The following is a 12,078-nucleotide window of genomic DNA, read 5'->3' on the forward strand; positions in this document are numbered from 1 at the left end:
AGGGTGAGGAGTGAGTGAATTCAGGGTTCCAGCCATCCAGTCCTGCATTCTATCCCTCCTCCCCCAGTTTTCTGTCCTACCCAACAGATGCTCAGCAAGGCTCACTGGGCATGCTCAATCCTCACTGATTTTTGCATCCCTCCTCTCCTTAAGTTTGTGTTTTCTGAAGTTTGCATTTCTGCAAACCCAGACCATGCTGACGGGCTCCGTCACACAGAGCTTTTATCCCGCGATTGAGATTGCTCCTTCATGGAAATTTGCAGGCTCTTTACATGACGCTGTGATCATTCCAGGCGTTTCCTGCACTAAATGCCCTTCGTTCCGTTTTTAAACAGATTGCAGATAATGGGCATCTCTACACCAGCCTAAAATCCTGCATTTAAAATGGGGCTTTCTGCTTCTGTTTTAAATGCAGGATCACAACGACTCCCCTTTTCACGTGCTTCCTTCTCACCCACCCCCTTCCCCCTCCTTCTCCCCGTATCTGAGTCTTCCATTATCTATCATTGCTCTCGTCCGTCTTCTTGCCACTTTTACTCTTTTCACAGAGGAAACTGAAGCGGAACACAACGGGGTAATTTGATAGGGAGAAGCGGGGGGGGGGGGGAGGAAGCGCATGAAAAGGGAAGTTGCTGTGATCCTGCATTTAAAACGGAAGCAAAAAGCCCCGTTTTAAATGCAGGATTTTAGGCTGGTGTAGAGATGCTGGAACCTTCCCTTTTGTGCCTGGACAGTGCAGTTTTGGCTGCATGACGATCCTCCCCTGGAGAATGAGTATGCTATTGGTATATGCAGGATAATGTGCTAGTGTATGAATACAGCCGCAAAATGGAGACAGATGATCGTTTTTGAGAGAGCGGAAAGCTTCCTTGATAGAACCATCGTTGCACATGGTACGCGGACGCCTTTATTTTGTTCTGCTGTTCTGCTCCTGTCTCTGGCCAAATAGGTTTTGCAGGTTTTTGAAACATGACAAAACGCCTACAGAACCGGTATAGTCTGGGGTGAGAGTAAGACGGGCGTACACCCTACAGCTTGCGGGCATCTGACTCTCCCCTTGTACCACAATGCCAGTGACCCATCCCTGAACGAGAGGCACCAATCCGAGCGCGTGGGGAAGAATATGGGGCTTAAGGCGCACAGAGCCTAGCAGTTCCAATTCCCACCATTAGGGGGCACTGCTAACACATAAACAGCCGCTGCCTCATCAATCCATAGGCGTTTTGGTTATGTTTCATTTCTTCGTCCCAAATTTCTCCCCGGGCCCATCGAGGATTCCCGCAGAAGCGCGGTTTGTGTACCTGCACCACATGGGCTTATTGTCGCTCTTCTGTTTGTTTGTTTGTTTGTTTGTTTGTTTAAACTGCGTTCGGAAGGGCCGAACTTTCCCCAAGTCAGGCGGGCAAGAAAAAGAGGTTGTGCGCTAATTGCGCGCGAGCGCGCGCGCTTTTAAGCCGCGCCCGGGGCGGCTGGAACAGGCACGTGCGCGACCCGGCGAAATTGGGATCCTGCCTCGGGTTGCGCCTCGCGGAGCGTTCAGCCACCCCGCGACCCCCGTTCAGGATCGCTACCGCGCGACCCCCTCCCCCCAGCCGCTGCGCAACGAAGGCCGTCGGCGCCCCGCTGCGGCCCCGGCGCTTCCCGCAACGCGGAGAGCCGGCCACCGCGGGCGGGCGGGGGAGCGCGGCGCCATCCGCGCTTGCCGCGCGCCGCCCCCTGAAGTCTGCGCGGCGGCCTCCTTCCCCTCCCCTCCCTGCGCTGAAGACTACATCCCCCAAGATGCTTTGCCGGTCTCTCCCTGGGGTTCCGGATGCTGCTGCTGCTGCCGCCGCCGCCGCCGCTGCTGCTGACAAGCGAAGGTAAGCAGAGAGCGAGCGAGCGCTTCTGAGGCAGCGAGAGCAGCTCCAGCGCAGGGGAGCCTCGGCCGGCTTCCTCCCACTCCCTCCCTCCATCCCTCCCTCGCCAAGCCAAGCCAAGCCAAGCGAGAGGCAGGCGAGGGGAGGCGGCGGCGGCGACTGGAAGGAGGCGGCAGCGGCGGCTGTGTGTGCGCGCGCGTGTGCGTGTGTGTGGAATAACCACTACCAGCCGCCGCCGCCGCCAAAGCCAAAGCCAAGAGGGTCTGGTTTGTCTTCATTTCCTTTTTCCCACCCAGCAGCAGAGAGAGACGGCGGAGAAGGCGGGCGGAGGAAAGCGAGCTCGAGAGCGGATTCTCCCAGCCTTGCAGATTCCCTGCCCACCCCTCCTCCCGGCTTCTTCTTTTGTGTGGTGTGTTTGAAAGGGAGGGAAGGAGGCGAGAGAGAGAGAGAGAGAGAGAGAGGAAGGGAGGAAGGAAGGGAGGCGGAGGAGAGCGGCGCGGCGGCGGAGTCATGTCCAGCAGAGTTGGGCGAGGATAATGTGATCGGCAAAGAGGCGATGAATATGCTGTCCCTGAAGGCTGGCAGTGGCGCCGAAGGGTCGGGCAGCCAGGAGTCCTCTCTTCTGGAGGAGAAAAGTCTCTCCCGAAAGGCAGCGGCCGCCGAAGGGATCGGAGCCCAGCAGCAGCAGGCTGGTGAGTAACTCGGGCGGTTCGCCTTCGGCTTGGCCAGCCAGCCCTCCTCCTCCTCTTCCTTGCCAAATTCTTCCTTTTCTTTTTAATTTATTTCTTTTCATTTGGTTTCTGGCTCTCTCCACCCCCCCCCCTTTTTTTCCAACCCAGGATGTTGGAAGGCTACAAAATTTCCTTCCCCACCCTAGTTGTGTGCGTGTGTGTGTTTCTCTCTTCTCTCTCTCTCTCTCCCCCCCCCCCTTTTTAGGGAGGGGAACCAAAATCCACCCACCTCCACCGCTACAAGGAGTGCGTGTGTGGGCAGCAAAGTATCCATGGGATTGGGAAGAGGGGTTTGGGGAGGGGGGAGAGGGAGAAAGCGATGAATGATTTAAAAAACACACACACACAACCTTGTCCGTATGAACCAGCCTTTTGTCTCAACCAGTGTAAGCAAGACAGTTGAAGCACAAAAAAGGGCTGTATTTCTCTTTATTTCCTGTCCTCCCTTCCTCTCTCTCGTTCTCTCTCTCTCCTTTTCAGTTGTCTCCCCGCTGCCTTTGCAATGCGCTGATCATCAAGCTCCACTTTCTTTTCTCTCTCTCTCTCTCTCTCTCTCTCTCTCTCTCATCGCTTCTCTTTTTCTCCCTCCACCGCTCTTTAAATTGCTCCCGAAATCGCTTTAGGTGTAAACATTAATCTGGCTTCGCACATGCAGATGGGGTGCGATGCAGGCAGAAGGACTCTCTGTGTATTGCAGCTGAGAAGCCCTCGGAGTAAGCGGATCTGTTTACTGGGGAGGGAGGGGGGTTGAGAGGCGGTGGGAGAAGGAAGGGGGGGGGAGGCGATGCTTTGAACAGGGAAGGAGTTGGGGGTGGGGGAGTGGAAGCTCTCGCCAGGCAAACAATCCTTTATTATTTCAGCATGTGGGACTGGCAGGGAGGCTCAATTGGGGACGGAAGCACCCTGCGGAACCTCGCTGGGAAAAGGGTGAAGTTGCGTCCTCTCCCCTAGAGTTTCTTCTCGCCTCTCTCTTCTCCCCCCCCCCCCATCATTGGCAGTGGAGTTTGCAAGGAGACATTGACTGCAGGAAGGCGGGGCGGGGGGAGAAGGGGTGAAAGGGTTATAGAGATTTCATGCAAAGGTGCTGGTGGCGGTGGAGACAGGTCCATCATGGTGAGGGGCCAGCTGAAAGGGAGGGGGGAACTTGTGACACAACTGCGTCTGATGCAAATGAAAGGGGGGAAAAACAAGTCTCTTTTACAAGGAAGAAGACTGCACCTGGGGATCTTTTATCTCCTCCTCTCTGCCCCCCCCATCCCAGAAAAAAGTGTTGAGTGACATCTGCCAGGCAGGGTTCTGTCCACTAGAAGGCAGGTAGCTTTTCCCCTTTAAAGCTACTGTGACTGAGTCTTGGGCATGGGAGGGAGGCATATTTACCCAGAAGTAAGTTCTGTTGTGTTCAGGGGGGCGTACTCACAGGTAAGGGTGCATAAGATTGCAGCCTAACTATAATTTTGTGCCCAGATGCTTTACTTAGATAGCTCCTTGCATGTGAAGTGTGGTGCCTGTTTATTTATCGCCCCTTTTACCCCTGCCCTTCCTCAAGTGGCGCTGCGCAGGGCAGCTTCTTTACTGTGGAGGCTGCAGATGGATTTTCCTCTTGCAAGAAATCCTGATGCTTTTCAGATTTTCTGTCAAAGAATACCTTTCTTTCTTTCTTTCTTTCTTTCTTTCTTTCTTTCAAACATGGCATTCAGTACACTTGCAGCACAATCCTATGCATGTTAACTCAGGCGTACTTACTCCTAGGTAAGTGTGCATAGGATTCACTGCAACCATCTCGGTGGTTGTGTCTGGTCCTTTGGGGAAACCTCTCTCCCAAGTGTTGGGTAAACGCCTGGGAGATAATTGGGTTCAGCTCCATAGTGGAGGTGCCTCCTCTCCTCTGGCTTTATGGATACTCTTATCTTTCTTGAAGAGCAAGTGAAATCAAAATACCCGGGCTCATGCAGGAATAAATTAGCAGCAACAATTTAACTAATGAGGTGCACTGGGTGATACTTGCCATTAAGCCTTTGAGGTTTTAGTTGTCAAGGTCTGTTGACATACTTTTGCATAGAGAAAGTTTCACTAACAAGGGAGAGCAATGTCTCAGTGTTGCCAACTTGTTTAAGACTTGTCTCTTGCCCGCCCAGCCCAGGTGTGGGCTGGGTAGTTTGCGAACAGAGCGCAGGGCATGTCTCTCTTGCACGTGGGAGGGCCAAAAGCTGGATTCCCAAGTTTCTTTGCAAGGGTGTAAGACCAGTCCAGAGTAACTTGGTTTGAAGTTGATGTAGATATGGAGTTGCTTTTAATGAGCTCCTAGGTGTCTCCTTACGGTTCATGCCAAGAAACATCCCGCTGGGGGACGGCCACAGCTCTGTTGGCAGAGCACATGCTTTGCATGCGGAAGGTCCCAGGTTCAATCCCTAACGGCTCCCATTACAAGGTTCTCGGGTAGCAGGGCTGGAGGAGAAGACACCTGCCTGAGAGAGGAGAGAGAGAGGGGGCGCCCAATGGGCTAAATGGACCAATGGCCTCATTTGGGATATGGCAGCTTCATATGCTCACTGGGGCTCTGTGGAAGGAAGGGGGGGTGCACCATGAAGTCAACTTCTGCTCGTTTGTTCCTGTGCAGCCCAAATGAGCTAAAGCACATCTGTCATGTTCCGTGTGTGTGTGTGTGTGTGTGTGTGTGTCTATTTGTGGTTACCGCTGTGCTAATTCTTGTCTTGAGAGAGGGTCAAATCCTGCTCTCTTGGCTTATGCCAGTTGAGAATAATTTTTGTTCGTGAAGCCGTCTTTCTTTCTCCTTAACAGCTGTGCACCTGAGGAACAGAACGGAGGACCTCCTGGGAGTTGTGCCTGAGGAGGAGGATGTGGGGTGAGGTGTGCGGGGGGTGGGGGGAGAGCCGTCTTAACGTGTGACTTGCGCACAGGAGCCAGCCAGGGCAAGGACACAATGAACATTTGGGAACTGGAGCCTGGCAGAGACAAGGAGGTGGAAGCGTGTAGAAGGTTACAGGCAGCCCAGAGGGGGCTATCTGGCTGGAGTCCTTGTCCAAACTGCCTCGGAGGGAGGCTTCAGGGACCTGGGGGCGGGCTGTTTCTGCTGAGATCCTGAGGAAAGATCTGGGAGAATGGTAAGCATCTATAAATAGTGTGTGTCAGCCAAGTGGAAACGGAGCCTCTGAAACGCTCCTGCTTGAGAGACCAGTGCCTTGATAAACAGGGCTGTGTTTGTGGGGAAGGCAGTGCTTGTAATGAGATCTGGGACTGAAGGGGTTTGGGAATAGGGGTGTGGAGCGGAGCAGCTCCCTGTTGTTCAGGGTGTATGTATCAAGGCCTTGTCAGAAGCCCAACTCTGTCTGTGTGCTGTAATGCCTAGGTCGTATTGCCCTGCGTGCACGCTCCAGCAAGAATGTGGAGGGGGTGGTGAGGAGTGCCAGATGACTTGGGAACGTTAATCTCCAGCCACCTCTGGCCTGTCTTCTAGTTGGGGAGGAATAAGCCCTCTGGGCATTAGGCCTTCCTGTGGAACTTTTCAGCTGGAGTTCTGAAGCCAGGGAGCTTGCAGGAGCGTTCAGTGTGGCCACCTGTTGGTTGGTCAAATGACACGGAAGTTCCGTGTCATTAACTTTGCAGATGATGGTGGCTCTGTCAGCATGGACAGAGCTATTTTGGCGATTCGAGGAAAAAGCAAAACCTGAAGGCATGATTGTTGAGCACGACCACTTCAGGCTATTCAAAGCAACCTGGTGCGTACCCAAGTAGTCTGGGGAATTGCATGGAAAGCTTGTGTCGCTAGAAGTAAGGATCAATAAGGGTGGTTTTATTGATATGGTTGAGGAGAGAGAGCGCATCGGGCCAGCTCAAGTCATTCTGGAGCCTGGGGCACCCCCCACGCGCGCACACACACACGCACACAAATATGCGTGTGCACTAATAAACATGAGCCAGAATTTGGAGGGGGCTTCTCCATAATTTCAACGAGGCTTGTGCAGGAGACCTTCCCAGAAAATTGTGCCTGTGATGGGTTGGGCTTGGCCTGTCTGTCTCCCATCCTCGATGCCCCAAATTGGCTGCCAGAGGCTGCTGCCTCGCCTTGCTTTGTGGCAGGACCGCCTTTGAGTGAGCAGACAAGGGAAAAGCGTAAGGTATATGCGCGCACACAGCCCAAGCAATGTGTTTTTGGACCCAGTACAAACTGGCAACTTGGGCCTTCTCCTGCATATGCTATGATCCCTCCTGCTATGATCCCATCCCATACATACCATCTCAGTTGCATTTATAGCCAGATGTGGCAGTATGGTGTGTGTGAACTAGCAGGCATTTATTCATTCTCTCTCTCTCTCTCTCTCACACACACACACACACGTGTGTGTGTGTGTAGGACCTGTAAATCTTACCAGCAGCACAGGCTCCCACTGTCCCTGGGATCAGTGTCCCTGATCATTATGGTGTGTTGTCCTTCCCACCAGCTGTCTGTCCCTCCCTGCCTGTGCACAAGGAACTATGGGACTGATAGTTCTGGAAAGAGCATGCCACTTTGGGGAGCACCAGTCTGTCTCTCAAATTACAAGTCCTGGTTAACTACGGAAGCACACTCGCTCTATTCTAGAGACGCTCCTGGGCCAGCAACTCACTGTTCAGAATGTTTCTTGTTCTGCTCTACTGCTGCTTCTCTGACTGGCACCAGCAAATTTCACAAGATCTGGATAAGAGGTAAACACATGCAGGGAAATAACTTTCCAGAAATATCTTCAACCATGTTCTACAACTTAGCTTCAGTATCCAGGGCCGATGAAGTGTACATCTCCCCCTGATGCTTGGGCCGTGTGTGTGTGTGTAAAAGATATATATACACACACACGCGCGTGCACACCCCCTGCTTTGGGAATATGTATTAGGATGGTGGTGATTAAGATTATCCTAGAGTTCTTGATTATGCAGGAAAAACGGTGTTGGCGAGGGGAGGATAAGGTAGGCCTGCACAACTTGTGACCCACTAAACAGAATGTGGTCTGCCAACCATGCATGGCACCATGCCAGGGGTTCCATATATCTCCTGTTTTTGCTGCTTGCCCAGAACTGCAAAATTGATGTGGAGGGGATGTTGAGCACCTGGCAGGTCAAAATGTGTCTCTGTTTGACTTGATGGACAAGTTGTACAGGCCCAGCTCAAGTCAGGGTTGCCAGGAGAAGTGGTTCACTTTGAATATCCTGAACGTCCCTGGACTTCCTCATTTGATGGCTTTTCCTTCTCTGGCCCAACACAAGAGAGGTATTTTCATCATGTTTCTTTTCTTTGTTCCAGGAGAAAAGGGTTAAATTCGGTAACTTTGCATAACCTGCATTCCATAGAGTTGCAAGTTTCTTACCATGCAGTTGGGTAGTAGCTCAAAAGCTGCCAGTACCAGCAAAGGGGGTTCTCCTGAGATTCTAATTTGCAATTTTCTTTGAAGCACCTAATCAACCTGCTTCATTCCAAACATGACTTTTCCCCCTTTGAAGCAGTGTGGTAGTCTTCTGGAGAGTCATGAAGACCTGTGGTGTATACATACATAACCTTGCATACTAATCTGCCCCCCAACAGAAGTTCTCCCTTGCTCAAGAGGAGGCTTTCTTATGAGTTCACAGATCTGAAGGGATACCATATTTTGTTGCTGGCATATTTACTGTTGTGCATGGAAACTGGGAGAGTGTTGGGCAGTCCATCAGTATATTAGTGTTTCATACAAGTCTTGTTCTCTGTGACATAAATATGGTGACTGCGGTGCATATTCCATGCTGCAAGTGCATGGGGGGGCGGGATATAAAATGCACATCTTGAACTAGCATACTACTCATAACTGTTGCATGTATTGGTGTGTTATGCTTGCTGTAATGCTCTCAAACCCGAGTATGCTCTAGGGCTTTGCATGTACCTTTCTGTCGATAGTGCATGCTAGGATGCTAGAAACTCCCCACTGTATGCTTGTGATTGCATATTGAGTTCTTGCTGTGACATTTTGCCTGCTTGAGTAATTCACAAGGACTGTAGATCACAATTGGAGCAATCCTATGCATGTTTACTTGGAAGTACCTTCCAGTAACTTAATGGGGCTTACTCTCTAATGTGAGTTCAGAATTGCAACCCAAGTTCCTGTCTGTGCCTAACCTACAAATCACGTACCTTTGTTCTAAGGTGCAGCCCATGTCTTAAGCTCAGTCTCTAGAGTTGCAGTGATAAACTGGATTTTTTCTGGGATGGGTGGTATCACAGTTGAACACAAAACTTTTGTACTTCTTCCTTCCTTCCATAACATCTCCTCACAGATGCATAGATCTATTTTGTTTATCATTGTTTTTCTCTACAGTAAAATGTAAGTTTAAAAAAAAAACATGCTGCCAGGATTTTAGGTGTGCCTGGACTCTTTAGACTCCAGTGCACAGAATGGATAAGATGGACACTGTAGCTAATCCTGGTTGCGCTCTCTATCACAAAAACAGCAGTGTTGGGTTTGGCCATGGTGCTTGGGAATTCAGGCCTTCTTGTTCTACTGTAGAGACTGGAGGAACTGGTGGTGGGACGTGATGTGAAGAAACCTACATCTTAGTTGTGTCTCCTCTTCTGGGCACGGAGCACTTGTAGGAGCTGTCCAGATGGCCCTCCAGAGATTGGGAGCAATGACACAGTGTTCCCAGTTCTGCCATCGACACACACACACAGTGCTGTGGATCCCTGCCAGTCTGTGTGCCTAGCAGCGACCATGACTCTTGGGGACCATGGCATCGTGGGTGTCCTGCAGGGGTCTCTCATGGGAAAAGTACTTGCCTTTCCGTTAGATGGTTTCTGGGGCAATGAGGCTTCAGACTCTAGCCGAATCTCAAGTGTGCAAGTTTAGCTTGAGCATTCAGCTATGCACCATGAAAGGAATCTGATGCTTATTTCAAGTTAGGATCAAGGTCTGTTTTCAGAATGCACCTCCACTGACTGACCAAATAATAATTCTCCTATGTTGTGACTTAGCAGGGAGGTATTTCAGGGGTGACTTTTGAGCAGATGTATCCCTGGTGCTTCTTGTGTTAGAAATCCATCCTTTCTTTTCCTCCTAAACTGATGTTATGTTGACATCAGGGACTTGTTTGGTTCCAACTTTCTTGATCTACATGTAGGTATCTTTTCTAGCAAGTTTCATGGCACTTGGCCACAAAAGAAGGGAAGACCTGTCACTAGGCATTTCCACAAAATGTTATGGTTTGTGCAGTATGTACTGTTTTCAGGATAACACACACTAAGTCTTCTGACCCTTCTTGTATAATAATTTCTGATATCTTAAAGCCTGACCATTGCTTTGCATTAGAGAAAGACATCCCAGGGGACAATAATTTAGTGTTGTCTCCTTGATACTGAATGTATTTGCCAGGATTCTGGAGAACATGCATGCTGGTGCATTTAACCCATTTGCTCTCTCTTGGCTCCTCCTGCTATTCCGAGCAGCTGAACAAACAGGAAATTGTTTGTTAGTGTGTTGTCCAAGACTGCAATCCTGGCTTGTTGCACCTTTTACAAGCCAGGATTTGTAAGCCAAGAATAAACCTTGGTTTACGATCCTGGCCTGTAAAGGATGTAACAAGCCAGGATCCTAGGTTGGATGATGAGCTAAACAAATAATTTCTGGTTTGTTTAGCTGCTAGTGGGAGGAGCCAAGTGGGAGCAAATGGGCTATATGCACAAGGACGTAGTTTGTTCACATGAAGCAGATCTTCATCCCCAGAACCTGGCTTATCTTTCCGTGTGAACATGGCCGTTGTATGTAACAGTGTCATATGAATTCTGGAAAATGTATCAAAGATGAGACTGGCTAAGATGTGCTGACTCATAGAGCAGGATTCAGGGTATGTTCGTACCCTTCTCTAGTTTTATTTTTCTCTTAAATCCAGAGTAGTTAAATCTGAGGGGGTTTGCCCCATAACTACTTCACTTCTGTTTCCTCCCTATGCTGTAATCACTGTAGTAAATAATTGCTGTAATTATGAGGCTGTTTCAGGGGGGGAAAGGCTGCACTTGTATGTAGAAAATTGCTGGTACTGTCATACTTGTGCACTTGGATGTTTTTGAGAAAAGGTTGGGTGGGATGCTTCAGCCTTAGGTGGTCCTTTCTTAATCCAGTGATCTGGACTACATGACTTTGTGGGGTTATTTCCAGTTTGGGCTCTGCTTATACTGTAACCAGACCGACACCTGAAGGACTGTCTTCTCCCATGAACCTGAAGTCTTTCACATCTGCCTCCTGTGCATACCTGTACTGTCAGAAATTAGGTGTCAACCAGTGAGACGACCTTGTTCTGTAGATGGGGCACTGCTATGGAAAAATCTCACCAGACAGGCTTGCGAGCCACCAGTGTTGGTGACCTAGTGGCATCAAACTATGATCACCTTATACTCTGGTTTCCAGAGGGTAGTCGTGTTAGTCAATTGCCACAAAAATAACAAAGAGTAAAGACCACTGTTAATAATGTGATTGTCACCAATCACATTCTGCATTGAATTTCCTTCTGACCTCACTTCCATCCCCCCCCCCCATATGAACTGTATAAAAACCTGAAAGCCTCCATTATACTCCATGCTTCTGATGAAGTGGACTATAGTCCACAAAAGCTTATGCCAGAATAAATTTGATAAGCTTTAAGGTACCACAAGTCTCTTTGTTCTTAATCTCCAGGGCTCTTAATTAACAGGTTTTGCTGCTTCAATATGCTGCGCTTACTTTATTACATTTTATTTGTTAATACATTTCTAGCCCCCCTTCTGATAAGTTTTCAAAGTTCAAGAAAAAGTAATCAACTTTTTAAAATACAACAACTTTTTTAAAAATGCAACTAACAAATAAAAGCAACATTAAAAAAAACATTGTAAAGCTAAACTTTGTTTAAAAGATCTGGGAAAGGGGTTCACCTAGTGCCAGAAAGGTACCAGGAAAAGCCTCCCTGGGGAGAGCATTCCACATGTGGGGTGCCACCACTAAGGCCCTGCCCCCAGTTGCTACCCACTCCACCTCTGTCAGCATCAAGAGAAGAGCCTCTGATGATGACCCCCAACGTATTGGCAAGTTGATGTACAGATAGGCAGTCATCTCAATTATTTCAGTGGCTGTGTTAAACGAGCATGGGGGTGGCTCGCCCCCGCTTCTTCCCCCACCGGTGCGACCACCATTTGCATAATTACCTGCGCCACCGCAGAGGTTGCCATGTCGTCCAAACCCAGTGCGGCAGAGGTGGCTTCTTACCCACTCTACAACCTATGCTACAAGCCCTGGGAAGCCACTACCCATCCCCATGCACCGCATTGGGTTTTGATGACACGGCAACGCCTATGGTGTCACAGGTAATTATGTAAATAATTACCTGTGGGTAATTATTTACACGGGTGGGTGAAGAAGCCATGGTGGCTTCTCCCCCCCCCCCCCATGATCGTCTGAACCCAGCCAGTATTTTGTTGGAAACTGCTTTGAATATTTTAAAATAAA

General features: G+C 49.7%; 1 protein-coding gene across 1 annotated transcript in view; it reads left to right on the forward strand.

The window, feature by feature from the left end:
* The first annotated feature begins 1,513 nt into the window (after positions 1 to 1,513).
* The window catches only part of AHDC1 (AT-hook DNA binding motif containing 1), a 229,701-nt gene continuing 219,136 nt past the window's right edge, over positions 1,514 to 12,078 (forward strand). The window contains exon 1 of the mRNA XM_084815744.1: positions 1,514 to 2,548. Coding sequence (XP_084671870.1) covers positions 2,413 to 2,548 — 136 coding nt within the window. The 5' untranslated portion in view covers positions 1,514 to 2,412. The remainder of the gene's footprint in view (positions 2,549 to 12,078) is intronic.

Source organism: Heloderma suspectum, chromosome 10, assembly GCF_057233095.1.
Source record: "Heloderma suspectum isolate Gila_16-S chromosome 10, 16-S_ref, whole genome shotgun sequence".
In the NCBI taxonomy this organism is placed as follows: Eukaryota; Metazoa; Chordata; class Lepidosauria; order Squamata; family Helodermatidae; genus Heloderma; species Heloderma suspectum.